This window comes from Culex pipiens, chromosome 3, assembly GCF_016801865.2.
Source record: "Culex pipiens pallens isolate TS chromosome 3, TS_CPP_V2, whole genome shotgun sequence".
In the NCBI taxonomy this organism is placed as follows: Eukaryota; Metazoa; Arthropoda; class Insecta; order Diptera; family Culicidae; genus Culex; species Culex pipiens.
This window is the reverse complement of record NC_068939.1, coordinates 91,594,229-91,610,123: the sequence shown is the minus strand read 5'-3', so window position 1 is coordinate 91,610,123 and position 15,895 is coordinate 91,594,229. Positions and strand designations below refer to the sequence as shown.

The window sequence follows — 15,895 nt, the reverse complement described above, 5'->3', positions numbered from 1 at the left end:
TTCACTCAAAAGAGCCTAATCAAAAAATACAAATAAAATCCATTTCCGGTTTTGGTAGAGAATTGCTCATGAGATTTTTTTTGTAAAATTATGGACATGAAGTTGGGTCTATGTGCTTTCTGCGAAAAACTTCATTTTAAAAGCAGGATTAGCGCCTTAGCGCAGTGAGGAAGGCAAAAAAGATCCATTTTTTAATTCACACGTGATCTCCGCGTTACTAAACACCAATCGATCCAGCTCAATGAAGCCGATCCACGCAGACAAACAGTCACTGAAACGTGATTTTTACACTCCGCACACAACCCTGCTCAATTGAACCAACGAGAGCCACATGGCCCCTTGTTTGCCACCGCCATTATCTGCGCAAATATTCACCCTTCAGACTTTGTTCAAATATTGACTAATCGAAAACGTATGTTGCGTGTGCGATTCACTTTCCGGCGTTTTGTCGGTGAAATGAACTTGAATAGTGTTCTTTTTGATAATGATGATTTTTTTTTGGGCGTCATTCAGGTTAAGGAACTCGCCGTGGGGCAGACACTCTAATCGCGGTGAAGAGTTCAAGATCGGGAGTTGGTTCAACTTGCGGCTCGAATCTGCAGCGCAGTTACCACGAGCTCGAGTTATTGTATAGTGTTAGTATATTCTAGTTATCGATCAGCAAACACAATAAACAAGTCCGTCAAGCAATTAATAGCTTAGGGGTTGATCGATTACAAAATTTATTGTTTTCAAAGGCACGTTCAATTGCACTGATAAATGTCAGGAAGCGACTCAACTAATAAAAATCGTCTTTTGTTTTCTTTTAGTGGCTCGTACGCCCTCACCAAAGCAGAACTTTCCTCCTACATCGACGACCCGTTCTGGATTCGAGTCCGTTACATCTGCTTCTCGCTGTACTGGTTGCTCTGCCTGGTGGCACTGTTCATCTCCTGCTACATCGCCGTATCCGCTCTGGAGAGTGGTCTCTGCACGGGAGGACCCTCCCTCAACGGTGACAGCAACAGCTCACTTGGCAGCACTACCGTCATCACACCCATCCAGACAACTGAGGCAACACTAGTGTCCGCTACGGATGATGGTTCCGGAGTCATCTTTCGGTTGCTTAGCCAACCGGCTTAGAAGCTTTGCCGGGCTCCGTTTTCAAAGACTGTGATTGAACTTAACCTCACTTTATACTAGGACACCAAACCCCAACTTCAGGGGACGAACCTCAACCCCAATTATTTATTACAAAATAACAAATAGTATCTCGCCAAGAATTTTCCAATTGAGCCACTGGAACGTAAACAAATGCCAACGACGACTACGACAACAACGCAGCATCAACTTATCAGATTACCTCTGAGTAATACGGCAATAAAAGCGTTCTGAGATTGTAATTCACACGCGCAAACGCAAACATTGTGTCATCCCATCCCCCATCATCGATAGGGCCCAAGTTGTAAAGATTAGCAGCGTGCAAAAGAATAAATCTGATGTAATAGTGAGCAAAGTTTGCTAAGGCTTACGGAACAGTACAGCAGCATCCCTTGACTATGGTCACAGTGAACGTGGCACGTGGCCGACTTGTGAACACATTTTTTATGTACTATCAAAATAAACGAACTTAATTTAGTATGAAAACACGTGTTCTCAATTAAAATGAAGAAAAAATCCTAGTAGACACATTCCGGCGTTGCAATGTCACGAAATTTTTCAAAACACAGTCCAAACTCGATTATCCGAAGCCTCGATTCTCCGAAGTTCGATTATCCGAAGTTCGATCATTCGAAGGTTTGTATGGAACTTTGGATAATCGAATCATGACCAAAAAACGATTTTTAATATTTGTTTATGTTCTTACTTTTAACATCGAATTTGATTTATAGATGGAAAGTACAACATTTTGCTTTGTTTGGCTTGGAAAACTTTAAAACAGTGGTTTGTCACAGTCAAAGTATAGACTTATTTATTATAAGGGCTAATTAGGTTTCCGATGTAAACACACGTATTCCTATACCTAAAGGTTCTAGTGTGCTAGTGCCCTACGAAATATTAAACGGTCAATTTTGATGAATCCAAAGTTTTTTTGAAAAGTTCCCGTCCAATATACTATTGTATTTCATATGTTTAAATTTGAGTTCACCATATCCATGCTTTTGACAATTACTTGAAGTTTGAAATTTTAAAAATACTCTGAGAAAAAAAATTCAAAAAATTAGCTCCATTGAACAACACTCGGGCAGTCTATGCCAATGGAGTACCCGACGCGATTGGTAGTAAGCAATGTATTTCTTATGGAGCGAACTGTCAAACTACCACTCGAATCGGGTATTCCATTACATGTTTTACATGACGTGAGGAAAGTGACTTTTTCAGTTATGCCATTTAAAGCGCCTGTTAGCAATTTTTTCGATTCATGTCAACATAATCGGCCAATAGGTCTACTTCTTGCTTCTAAATTAGGGATCAAAGTTATAACTCACATTATAAAATTCATTACAAACATAATCAAATTGAATGTAAACGCTTTTAAAAAACATCTCCCCACGTTTATTTTTTAAAAGGAAATGTGAAATTTCGAACAAATAAAAAAAGATTTTTCTATTACAGGCTCGAAAAGACCGGGAACATAAGGAATAGCAAAATACATAATTTTGTCATAAAATTATTAGAATTTATAAACATAGAATATAAATAAATTCCGTCCTTTTCTCTAGGTTTAGGTCTCAAGTCCCTTTGTCACCAATTTTTCCATAATTATTGAAAAACACGTCTTTTTTCGAAAGTTTTAAAATGGAAGGGGTCGTATCACCCCTCCGTCACGAGGCTCAAATAATGGTGCTTGAATTATATAAATTTAATATAAAAATCAACACAAAATTTGTGGCACATCTGTAACGTAGATATTTCGTCCCTACTTCATGTTCTTTATTGATGAGGATTAAATTGATATCTAGTGCAAAATTAAAATATACTTTTCAAAACAATTAGGGAGATTGGACGCCCTAAGGGTAAACTGTGATTTCTGTGGAAGAATTTTGTTCAATATTCTAATAGGGGAAGGTGAAGCAAGACGACCATATGGAGCAAAAGGAACAATCGTTCGTATGGTCGTTATTTTTACAATTTTGATTATTCCCAGTATGAGGAATTGTTGCTAACAATGCAATTAGCTGATTCTTCTACCACATAACCGCCAAAACAACGTAAACGCCACGGAGCATAAGATTTAATGAAGTTTTTCTCAAAACCTTTGTTTTCTTATAATATTTGGAAAGTACAAAATAAGGCTTAGGGTTTGTTTTAAGGCTCATTTTATTAAAATACTATTTTTCCTAGATCAGTAGTCCCTACCAATGACTTGCACTTACTATAAAGTATGTTTTAAGTTTTGGTTATTTTTGTTGAGAGCTTTTGAAAAATCTTGTTCAGGTGGGGCAAGTGTAACATATGGATTTTTAGTATGGAAAAAAATCTAATTGCTGCTACAACATATTTTATTGGGAAATAAATAGAAAAACGTACATAAAAACTGATAAACAATTGTTAAAAAAATTGTCCAAACTAAATATATTGATATTATGAAAATTTCCTTTTTATCATCTTAGTAAAATTTTTTTCGTAAAAACGATCAAATATTTAGTAAAATATTATTATTTAATCTAAAAATGAAAGAAACGTTTCAAATACATCCTAATCTTATGTATCTAAGTGATAACAGTTCAATTGTTAGCAAATTAACATGTTGTTTCATGCATTGTTCCTCTTGCCCCAACGAGTTGTTCGTCTTGCCCCACTGGTTGAGTGGAACGTACGAAAAATATTTTTTTTTAATATTTTTTTTGCATTAAAAAACAGGACTTTTTAAAAACTTGTTCTATCAAAGTCTTAGTCAAGACCTGGAATAAGACGATTATAAAAAAATCTGACAGATTTTTAACGTTTTTAATGGGTTATAACGATCATTTCCTTAGCTTGTTCCACTTGCCCCACTTTCCCCTACTATTATTCTTCGTCATTCATGTGAAAAAAGTCTTTAAGAACCACAAAATTATTTGACAATAACAAATTTCTAAAAACATTTTTGATTCATTTGTAATTTCAAAGAACAATGAGTGGCAATATGCCCCACAACATTGTGGCAAAATACACTACAACAGCGGGGCAAAATGCACCGGGTTAAAGCCGAGGTTAAAGCAGTTTTTACTAGTCACCACTAGATGACACCGCTGTCTTTACAAAGGAGCATTACAGCCAGGCTGCCAGATTTTGAAAATTTTCGGGCACATCACAAAAACGCAAATGAGTTTAATTTGATGGCAAAATAATATTTTGCAAATCTGTTTTTGGCTAAAGAAGCAAAACATTGTTATCTTTTTCGTGAGTAATTAATTTAATCAAAAATCATCGAATATCATGGCAAAACAATACGTTTGAGTATTGAGCCTGTGCTCGAAAATCTTCAAATGTGGCATCCCTGATTACATCGGTTCGAATCCCGGGGCGGACGCAAAAAATTCTAAGTGTAAATATAGGTATTCGGTGCCCTCTCCCCGTGCCCATACCTTCACACTTAGGAGACCCGGGAGGCGGAGTCTTGTCGCAAAAAGAACGATACACGCCTGTGGATCCGTTGACGAAACCGCAAGGTTTAAGAGGGCCACATTATAAGGTGTTACGTCGATTCCGTTGATTACATCGGTGCATTTTGCCCCGACTATGCTTTTTGCAGATTTTGTTATGTTTTTGGACTCGTCTGTCTATAGCGGTATACGCACCTCGGAAGGAACCGGTCAAGAAAAATATCCAATGGGCAACAGCGGCAGCGCAAGCAAGTCAGAGAGGGTGAAGAAAAGCCCCAAGAAATCGCTCCCTCTCCTTTGTTAAGCTGTTCGTAAAGCTGTTTCTTGACCCCTTTCCTTCCGATCTGCATACTAGCCTTATAGAATAATGAAGATTATGGCAAAAAGTATATAAATCAATACTTACATATCAATAAATGCTTTTAATATTGTCCAAAAATCATATTGAAAGTTCAATAAAAATTAGATCAAAACGCAACATTTAAAAGTTTTTCAAATAACTTAAGCTGTTCGTAGTATAACGATGCTCAAATTTTTGCAGCTTGATTTTGCAATGTGATGCTTCCAATTTCTATGATTTTTTCCCGGAAAATTCTTCCCAATAGAGCTTTATGACGTTTCGCGCACACACACTAGCGCACCATTTGATTTTGCTGGCCGGACAAAATTTAACCTCACTTTTTTTCGTGTATGTATACGCAATACATGCGCACGTAAATAACTCTATACCGAGAAAAGCAGGGGGTGCATATTACCCCCTTTCCCCCTAAAAACTTCTTTTATGAAAAACAGAAGAAGGCGGTAAAACCCATAATCTACTTCCCATTCACAAGCGATCAAAAAGCATCATTTATGGACTAAATTGGTCCACCTTTTCACTTTCAATCACTAAGCGACAAGCATCGGCTAGACATGGCCATTTGTCTCACGGGTGGTGACCGTGAAAAAATATTAAACAAGTCAATCCAATCGATGTCCCGAGCCCAAGGACACCATCTACTTATGGGAAATGATTGTTTGTAACGATCGAATAACTCGTGAATAATTAATACACTTTCGGCTGGAGCTGGGGCCGCCGTCGATAATGACAACCCTTGTCGAAACGTTTCCATATGATTTACGCCTCACACAAATGCATACTGATGGGTGATGATGTTGCAAACTGCCTGAAATTAGTCCAGGCCAATTTTTCGTTTGTAAAAACCGTTTAATTTTATTCTACACAATTGTTCCCCCCACTGTTACGATTTCACTTGGCCAAAAAAGGCCCACATTTTAAAACTCTTAGCTATCGATCGCCGCGCGAAACCCTTCAAGTGGCTGGCACCGAAGCCGTTGTAGTGGTAGTTGTGGCCGCCCCCGTTGTCGATGTCGTTGAAGGCTCCGTCGCACTTGTTCCCACGCTGGCTTCGGTGGACGTCGACGAGGTCTGTATCACCAGCACTCCAACTTTAGCGGTGGCCACCTTAACCCGCCCTGTCAAATCCTTCTTCCTCTCACGGAACGCTCCAAAGTCGAACGTGTCCAGCTCGGAGCATGGCCGTTCCGGATTTTGATTGCGGTCGACCTTTCGCATAAGATCCACCGGGGAATGGGTGATGGCATCCGAGTTGCGGCAGATGATGCTGGACAGTTTCGTATTGTAGATTTGCTGCAGTTGGTCTGGAAGTGGGTGAGAAATGATGTAGTTTTGCTTGGGTAGGGTAGAAATTTACGCTTACCTCTAGTGAATCGCTGCGGTCCTCGTCGGCGCTCGTACCAGAACGAATCTCCCTGCTTCAAGCGAACGAACTGATCCCCGAGAAGGCACGTGATCAGCGGTCCAACGACTCCCCCTTTTACGGGAGGTTCGCTCAGTGCTCCCGAATAGACGTCCACATTTTCCGGTTCTGCGTACATCTTCTTCATTTGCTCGAGCGATCCCGGATCGACGGCGTCAGCCATTTGGGCCCAGGTATCAACCGGGGGCAATCGACAGTGCTTTCTCCAGTGAGGGTACGAGGGCAGTCCGTGATCGCGACCACGTTGGATGTTCAACGATACCAAGTCCAGTCCGCAAGGTCGATCGTGCAGCAGATCTTCGGACTTTTCAAACAGTCGTTCGGTCAACTCGGTGGTAAAGAATTGATCGTACTTGCCCAGCGGGGTACTCATCGCCCCACCGATCGCGTCGTCCAAACCGGTTGACCCGTACAAGGAGTACGGGTTGAACAACATTTTATGCAGCTCGATTCCGGATGCAGAACTCGTCGGATCGCGTGTTTGTTTCATCAGGGTCTGGAAAGAAACTTGGCATGTTGAGATCACAGATGTACCTCTTAATGGGCATGACTTACCGGAAGCAACGTGTGAGCAAAACGGAAGGCCGCTGCCGCAAATATGTTGGCGATAGAGGCATCTACCGAAGCGTTGTAAGTATCGCGATCACTGTCCGGAGTCGGCGAAATACCCATTTGGTCACTGTTGTTAGCTCCGATGATCACGGGAACAAATTCACTGTAGGTTATATGCTGCATCTGGGCAGCCAAGATTCGTCGCGCTTCCTGGAACAACCGCTCGTCGTCCCACTCCGGATTGACCTTCTTGAGCTCCCCGGTCAAATTATTGTGGTGTCTTGCCCAGATCAAGTGCATCGAGGTCAGATGAAGATTTTCGTTCGAACGATCGTCTCCAGACTCGAAGCAATACTTGCCGGCTGCGTTCATGCTCGCTTCGTTACATCCATCATTGGGATCAGTAGATTGTGGTAGCAGTTCTCGATTGTCCGGGGTCTTTAACATACGCAAACGCCCATCCACGCCTGATCTTAGCCGCTTAACTTTGGCGTCGTCCGAACCGTACACGACCGATCCATCGATATAAGCCGTGGCTTGGTTCAACTGCTGACGCGGTCCCAAATGACCCGTACTTGCCGGTATAGACCGAACAAAGTTCATACATGTCAAGTTATATTCGTGGAAGTAAGGATCTCCCGGTCCAAGCTTGACCGGGTAGCACTCCGGATGTTGAGGTTGACCTGGATCGCAACACTCGATCGCCTTGCCGCCAACTCCCTGATTCAACGCAGTAGACGTGATGTCGTGATCCAAGAATTGACCCCAAACAGCAAGCATTACCGAGAAGTTCGGATCGTTGTGGTACGAGGGACGATGCAACTCTATTGAAACCTGCCGTGCACTAGGCAATGCTTTCCTATCAACCGATTCTCGTGGACTCGAAACACCGTCACCGTAGTCCGGGGTCAGCTGACGACGGAAGGGGATCAATGCCACTCCGTAAGAATACGGTTGCTTTCGGTTATTACAAGTGCCGTTGTTAGTCCTGTATCGCGCGTTGAAGTCACACACCTGAGTTTCGTTCACGCGAGGAAGCTTAAGTGCCAGACCCTTTCCGATACTCCAACGACGGTGTCGCTTGTTCATGTTGAACTTTCGGGCGATCGCCTTGGTCGCCTTGATCTCGACGTAGCCCAACTTGGACACCAAACGCGCGGCCAACGAGGTACTCACAGCACGCTGATGACGGTAGGTCGGAGAATTGACCGGTGGAGCCGTCAACGCTTCCTCCAGCAGTTCCTTATCGCCCAAGGCTTTCTCTCCTTCGGATATTGCCGCCGCCGCATCTTCATCGCTCACATCCGGTCCGTCCCAAGTCGGAATCGATTCGTCTGAAAGAGAACATTGAGCAAGTCATGTAAAGAGTGAAGAAAATTCTACGTACCGGCAAGCGGAAAGCTAATCAGATTAAACAAATCCGGGAAATTCGCCGACTCGGTAGTGTTCGTAACGTTGGCCGCTCCTTTTCTTGCGTCGCCCAGAATTATGTAACTGAGGCTTATGATAATTCCGATCACGAAGGCTCCCCTGGAAGAAAAAAAACTCTACTGAAACCCGTCTTATAGAGATCCACTTTTTCGGATCTTACAAAATGGCGGAGCAGATCCAACACTGGAAGGTCTTAACCTGGCGCTCCCGCAAAGTTTCGTAACCCTTGTGCTGGTGAACGTAGGACGATCCGCTGTCCGTGTCCAACGGCGGGGGCGGTCCCAGCGTCAACGGTGTCCTTTCGTCGGTCATTCCTGTGGAGAGTTGAGTTTGATATCCGAAGAATTTTATTGGGGAAGCCCTTGAAGTTACTGATTGAAATCGTCAAGATCTACAAAATTACAGCATTCACTTACTTTCACTAGGTAGATTAACTCGCATTAGTGCATAGTTATAACAAAGAACCACAAAAAAATAGTAAAGTCCTCCAAAATAATCTTATCACCACCCAAGTAATCCGGGACCGAACTCCAGAAACACGATGTTACACCGAGGAGTGCCGTTGAACAACTGAACGTGAAGAAACCACTAATAAACTGGTCCGCAACTCGGCTTCGATGCGGTTTCTCCGATATTCGATAGCCCCCTTGTCGACATTCCATCGCCGCCTCGCAGTAGTTGTGCTTCTTGCAAGGTGCATTTTGTCTTCCCAAGAAGTTCAAACACAACTTGTAAGGATTTCCTCCAAATTCGTGAGGGTTAAACTTCTTCTACTTCCAGCCGGCGTGATTGAAATTCTCGATACGTATGGAACACAATTCGGAAGAACCCGAAAGGAAGTAGCAGCATAGAACCTTAGGGTATTTTTTTTTTCGTATAAAAGAGTACAATGGCATCTTGTAAGGATTCACTCATTTCGATTACCTCTTTCAGATGATTTTGCGTTTCACGATTGAACGAATTCTATGTTATGATCCTCTCGACAGTTTTTCGAACGACATAAGTGGGAAAGGGCTTGTAAAGTGAGGCAGTACAAATTAACCGAACTTGCGGTTTGGCGTACGCATGGCCGTCGTAGTCCCCTAGGCGTACCAGTCGTTTCAGAAGCACGTGTGAAGAAACTCTGCGTGAGAGAGGGTGTCTGTAGACGATGGTTGCGCGCCACGAGAGAAACCGCGAGAAGGATTTTGTCGAGAGAGCCATGTGTTGGAAACAGACATACAGTGTATGCCAAGCTAACGACTTGAATATTTTCAAATACAGTTCAGACTCGATCGTCCGAAGGATATCTGGAAATTATTAAAATTATGTTGGGAAATTGGATTTCGCCCTATCTTGGAGCTTGTTCTGGTGAAACCGATAGCGCCTAAACTGCCCATGTTCGCATAAATGTCCCATATGCAAAAACAGCAAGCTGCTTGGCAAGCTGAGAAAAACGCATTTGAAGTTTGTCCCACACATAAGGCTACGTGTTAAGTTTTCGTGAAAAAAACTGGATTTCCTCCTGATTTCTAGAACAAAGTACAAAGAGGTTTTTCTGAAAGAGCACACGATTTTGAACCAAACTGCATCATTAACTCATAAACGATGAAAATGCATATGGGACATTTATGCGATTATGGGCAGTGAAAGGTATGCAAAACAACGCAAAAGTTTTTGTCTCGAGCCGTCAATGGCTAAAAAGCTCGTTGTGTGAAGCTATAAAAAAATTAGCAAGATGTACTAAAAAGCTAAAAAGTGCTGGCCACCAGAGGCAAGCGAAAGCTTTGCACGCAAAATGTTTTCTCCGCAGAAACAAAATTTGCAAAAAAAAAATGAAAAAATGTTTGTTACAAATTTTGTAAATAATTTCAGATATATATATATATTTTTTTTTTCATTGAAACTTGTTCAAATCAGTTTAACACTTGTAGCACCAACAGGGTTAAAACTTACGCGAAGCACCAAGGGGGTCAAAAAAGTTGGAAATGCAACTTCATCCGGCTGTATCTCGGCGAAAACTCAACCGATTTGGATTATTCTTATTGCATTCGATCCGGAAGAATGTCAAGAATCACCTCCAATAAGGTAGATCCAAAACAGATGCGTCTACCGCAAGTTACAATGAAAAATGCATTTCCAACTTTTTTTCCGATGGTTGTATGAGCCGGTGGAAATGCATTTCCAACTTTTTTGACCCCGTTGGGGCTACAAGTGTTAATAATTTATTTACAATGAGTGCAAATTATCATTCGGAGTAAATAATTTCAACAAAAATCTGCCCAACACTGAATGAGCGTGCAGTCTGCCAGTCGGCATACAAATTTCCTAACCTCAAAAGAAGCGCCAATCCAAAACAACATTTAAACGTCAAACACCGCACAAACAACAAAAGTTTCGCAAAATCGTGCGGCTCCGTAATTTTGCGTAAAATTAGTGAAAATCGTGTCGAATATTCGTATTTTCCGGTCGTTTCGCTCCAGTGCCGTGATTCGCCGCCCGCTAAAATGGACAAATCCTTCGGAACGCTGTTCGGTCCGTCGAAAAACAGCTCGGTTTCGCGTTCGCGCCAATCCCTCGGCGGGTCGCTCTTTTCTACCGGCGGCGGCGGCGTCGGTCTTCGCAAGGGAGGCGGTCCTCCACTGGCCGGTTCCATTGGTCGGAAAGGTTCCGGACGGTACAGTTTGTCCACACGGTCGAATATTTCCACCCTTCAGGTGGTGGCAAAGTCGGACTATAATATCTTGGAATGTTACGGGTTGCCGTTGCCGGTGCAGGTCAGTGAGATCTTGACCTTTGCCGAACGGAGTGCGCCGGTGTCGATCGGTTACGGCCAGAATGGGTGGGCCTGGTTGGTGCACGGTCGCCGATTGCTGATCTGGCAGTACCGCGAGAGTCACTCGAAGGCGGCCATGGCAACTGGCGGGGACTTTCCGACGCCGCGGCGTGCCCTGGCCAGCCAGTGCCGGCAGTTGACGCTGCCACACTGCGACATTGGCCACAAAGCGACGCTCATTTCGGTGTTTATCGCCGAAGGGCACCAGATGGCGTCGTGTCTGGCCGTTTCCCCGGCCGGCGATGTGCGCTATTGGCCGTCGATTGCCCACGACGGGTCGAGCATGGACGAGTGTAACATTCTGGAGGGGCAGGAGTTCGAGGAGGTCGTTGGGCTGAGCAGCGGGAATTATCTGCTCGTGACGACGACCTGCAGTTTGGTGCAGCTGCAGATTCCGGCGCAAGCAGGACGGCAGTCGATCGTGGCGAGGTTGGTGAAACCACCGTCCGGATTTTTTGGGGGAATCGGAAAGAAGTTTGCTTCGATCATCATCGGGATGCACAGCATCCAGGAGAGGGAGAATGTGAGTTTTGCAAATCGCAAATTCCGTTCAAACACTAACATGCAATTTCTCTTTCTAGAAACTGATCAAAATCGCTAGCGAGAAGGTGTCCGCACACGAGTGGCACATCACGGTCCTGGCGGACAAGTGGATCCAGCGGTGGGCCTTCAGTCCGAGTGGTGCCGGCGGCGAACGCTTCCTGTGTGAGGACGCCGAAATTATGCGTAAAATTCGGGACTTTTTCGTGCAGAAATTGTGGGCTCGGGACGCCGGCGGTGAAATCGAGCTGTGGCCGCTGGACATGCGTTCGACGGACCGTGGCGTGGTCATTCTGGCCGCGGCGAGTAATTTGCAGAGGACGCCGCAGGTGTTTTACGCGCTGTTGACATTCGTGTTCGAAGGGGACGGAATGGTGTTGAAGGAGAGTACGATGATGAAGTACAAGGGATTCTACAGCCGGGAACGGGAGGAGGAAACGACTGGATTCCGGTTCGTGGCGAACCGTGCGGTAGCATATGTCTACAATGAGAAAGTGATTTATCCCGTTAATCTGGACCGGGGAGCGGCAAATTCGGCAGCCAACAGCGAAAGTAGCAGTCCTTCGGAAGAGCTGGAAAAGATCGAGTTCAACGTCCAAGATGACGCTATTTTGGCTGCAAATTGTTTCCAGAACACTGCACTGTTCTTTTCCAAGATTCACGGCCTCGTAGTCGTCACTCCCTCGGATTTCGAACCGAACAGTGAAGTCTTCAACTCGTCCGTGTCTTCGGATGTGTTCAATCCGAACATATCGGTAAACGATTCCGTGTTCATCTCGCAGTCAATCTTCGCTCCAGCAACGACCAACGCCGGTAACTTGGTTCTGTACGACCTCGATCCAGAGGAGATCAGCAGCGCCGACAAGGACCACGTCAGCCAACTCAAAGCCGCCTTCATCTACCACATCAAGCGAAACATCCCCGCGTCCAACGAGATCATCAACGAAATTCTCCAATCTGCCGAGCAAAAGCCCCTGGACGGCACGGTTGACCAAATCGTCCTCCAAATCGCCCGCGACCTTGCCGAAGACATTCCGGCCGCTGATCCGCGTTGGGAAGTCACCCAAAAGCACGCCCTCGGATCTTCAACGTCGATGCAAATCGTGCAGCAACTGCGGGAAAAGAACATTGCCCTTACCCAGTTCATCGACTTCTTGCACGCGTCGACCCTCTGGGACAAACTGGGCGCATCCAGCGGCGGAGACGTTGTCCGCCCAACGGCCCACCTGCTTGGAGACATTGCCGAAAAAATCGTCGCTGCGATCGCGCTCAAATGTCTGCACGCCAGCCACGCTCGGATCATCGACGAAGCCATCGACCTGGTCCTGCGGGAGGGCAATCGTACGCCACCCTCGCCAAACCTCACCAACCAAGATCTGTTCTACGTGCAGGTCAACCAAATCCACGAAATCTTCAAAGTGTTTGCCGACCTCGTCGAAAGCTACATCCGCCAGGAGTTCACCACGACCCAGGTTCAAACGGCCCTGGTCGAGATCAACACCATCACGGTAACGGTGCTGCAGGAGGTCAGCAAGTTCCGCGAGGCAAAGGCGGACCTGTTTAACGTACGCGACGAACTGAACCGCCACGAGTGCGTCCCGTGGACGGCATCGTCGGGAAAGTATGGCATGAAGGACGTTCTGCTGCACATGATCAACAGCACGCTCAAGTACGGCATCAAGGGCAGTGGCGAGCCGGAGTTCAAAATCAAACACTACAAGCAGATGACCGAGCTGGTGGACTTTGTGCTGGACGGTCGCAAGCGGTATCTGGACAGCGTCGGAGACGAGGCGAAGCGGGCGGTGCTGCTGCAGCAGTACGAGTCGCAACGGAGCGATCTGATCTTCCCGTTGGGTGAGTAACGAACTGTAACCTTGTGGCTATTTGACAGATTTTCAACCGATTCTTTCAATCTCGCTCTAGTGGACGCGGAGCAGTACGAGCTGGCGGCAAAGTTGGCTGAAAAGTACCTCGACTTCCAGATCTTGGTGGTGATCTGCGACAAAACCAACAGCCAAGCCCGGCTAGACGAGTACATCGAGCGGTACAAGGAGCTGGACTTTTCGCAGTTCGCCATCAGCTGGCACATGCGTCAGAACAAGCAGGGCGACATCTTCCAACGATTCAAGGGCAATCAGGTGGAGTTGGCGCGATTCCTGTCGGATCACCCGTCGCTGGCGTGGATCCAACTCGTGTTCAACGGGGAGTTGGCCCAGGCGGCGGAAGTGTTGCTCGCGCTAGCCCAGAACGAGAAGGAACTGCTGAGCCGGAAGCGGGTCATGCTTTCGCTGTCCAAGCTGTGCGCGCTGGCCGCGGAGGGTGACTTTGGCGCGCAAATCGCAGAGATCAACTCCGAGGCGAAGCTGCTCGATCTGCAGGAGGAAATACCCGTCGATATCCTCAACATCTACGGTTACGACACCAAGAACGCCAAGGTTCTATCCCCAGAAGAAATCGTAGACCTCTACATCGCCGACGAGTACAGCAAATCGTCCGAGACCGAGTTTCGGAAGGCGCTCGAACTGCTGGACTTTGTCGAGGAACCGATGGAGGTGCGACACAAGATCTGGTGCGCAGCGATCCTTCGCGACAGCTGGGACAACTACAATCCGAACGCCCCGCTGGACACGATGCAGGGCATGATGTTCTTCCGGTTGATTGACCTGTGCTACATTCTGGACGGTGAGCTCGAGAACTTCCTCCCGGCGGTGGAGAACTTTCTCGGCGCGTCCGAACTGGGCGACCTGGTCGAGAGCAAATCGTTCCAGTATCTGATCAAGCTGGGCTACGAACACATCTACGACTCGTACAAGAAAAAGTGATCGGTCGTCGCGGTAAGTGTTCTTCATATTTTTACTGTTTCGAAATAAATTAAACATTTAATGTGAAATCCTGGCTGGGGATTCTGAACGTTGGAAAGAAATCCGTTATGTCAGGGGTTATTGAAGTATGACCCAGGCAGGCACACTTTGTTCGATAGCTCAGTCCAGGTGGAGGAGTCGTCTCCCTGGGTCCTACCTCGGTGGAGTCGCTGGTAGGCAGTTAGGCTGGATTTTCATGGATCATGCAACGACATCGTAAGCACGAGCATCGAAATTTTTACGATGCTCTTGGATGGCGTTATGACTTAGCTATGACTCAAACCTAAATAACGGGCAGACCGCCATTTTTCCCGCAAGCGTTTCAAGAAGGAACGGTAGAAAATGGGAGAGAAACGCTTGGGGAAACGTCAACACAAAGCAACACGTGCACGGAAAAACCAAAGATAAAAATTTTAGACAAATGCAGGAGAACTTTTAATTTAGAACCATTCAAAATTTATTTCCGGATAGAACAAAATAATATTAATATTAACAATGTTTGGCAGCATTTAGAAGAGCACAACAAAAAAATTCAGAAATTCAGAAATTCAGAAATTCAGAAATTCAGAAATTCAGAAATTCAGAAATTCAGAAATTCAGAAATTCAGAAATTCAGAAATTCAGAAATTCAGAAATTCAGAAATTCAGAAATTCAGAAATTCAGAAATTCAGAAATTCAGAAATTCAGAAATTCAGAAATTCAGAAATTCAGAAATTCAGAAATTCAGAAATTCAGAAATTCAGAAATTCAGAAATTCAGAAATTCAGAAATCCTGAAATACTGAAATACTGAAATTCTGAAATTCTGAATTTCTTAAATTATGAAATTAAGAAATTCTGAAAATATGAAATTAAGAAATTTAGAAATTGAGAAATTCTGAAATTCTTTCTTAATTTCGGAATTTCTTAATTTCTGAATTTCTGAATTTCTGAATTTCTGAATTTCTGAATTTCTGAATTTCTGAATTTCTGAATTTCTGAATTTCTGAATTTCTGAATTTCTGAATTTCTGAATTTCTGAATTTCTGAATTTCTGAATTTCTGAATTTCTGAATTTCTGAATTTCTGAATTTCTGAATTTCTTAATTTCTTAATTTCTTAATTTCTTAATTTCTTAATTTCTTAATTTCTTAATTTCTTAATTTCTTAATTTCTTAATTTCTTAATTTCTTAATTTCTTAATTTCTTAATTTCTTAATTTCTTAATTTCTTAATTTCTTAATTTCTTAATTTCTTAATTTCTTAATTTCTTAATTTCTTAATTTCTTAATTTCTTAATTTCTTAATTTCTTAATTTCTTAATTTCTTAATTTCTTAATTTCTTAATTTCTTAATTTCTTAATTTCT

At 44.2% G+C, this 15,895-nt stretch overlaps 4 protein-coding genes across 4 annotated transcripts in view; 3 read left to right on the top strand and 1 right to left on the bottom strand.

Moving 5' to 3' along the window:
- Positions 1–1,613, top strand: part of LOC120430930 (uncharacterized) — a 202,216-nt gene extending 200,603 nt beyond the window's left edge. The window contains exon 3 of the mRNA XM_052709457.1: positions 810–1,613. Coding sequence (XP_052565417.1) covers positions 810–1,122 — 313 coding nt within the window. The 3' untranslated portion in view covers positions 1,123–1,613. The remainder of the gene's footprint in view (positions 1–809) is intronic.
- The window catches only part of LOC120427789 (clavesin-2), a 104,171-nt gene that overhangs the window by 34,631 nt on the left and 53,645 nt on the right, over positions 1–15,895 (top strand). The window lies entirely within an intron of this gene.
- LOC120430929 (myeloperoxidase-like) lies at positions 5,853–8,909 on the bottom strand. Its single transcript, XM_039596049.2, has 6 exons — positions 8,749–8,909; positions 8,493–8,646; positions 8,289–8,431; positions 6,905–8,235; positions 6,290–6,845; positions 5,853–6,230 (listed from the first exon to the last, which is right to left on the bottom strand). Exons 1-6 carry the CDS (start codon positions 8,771–8,773, stop codon positions 5,881–5,883), a joined length of 2,559 nt encoding a protein of 852 aa, XP_039451983.1. The 5' UTR covers positions 8,774–8,909; the 3' UTR covers positions 5,853–5,880.
- On the top strand, positions 10,659–14,582 carry LOC120430926 (nuclear pore complex protein Nup133-like). The gene is made up of 3 exons (XM_039596047.2): positions 10,659–11,670; positions 11,729–13,541; positions 13,611–14,582. Exons 1-3 carry the CDS (start codon positions 10,819–10,821, stop codon positions 14,507–14,509), a joined length of 3,564 nt encoding a protein of 1,187 aa, XP_039451981.1. The 5' UTR covers positions 10,659–10,818; the 3' UTR covers positions 14,510–14,582.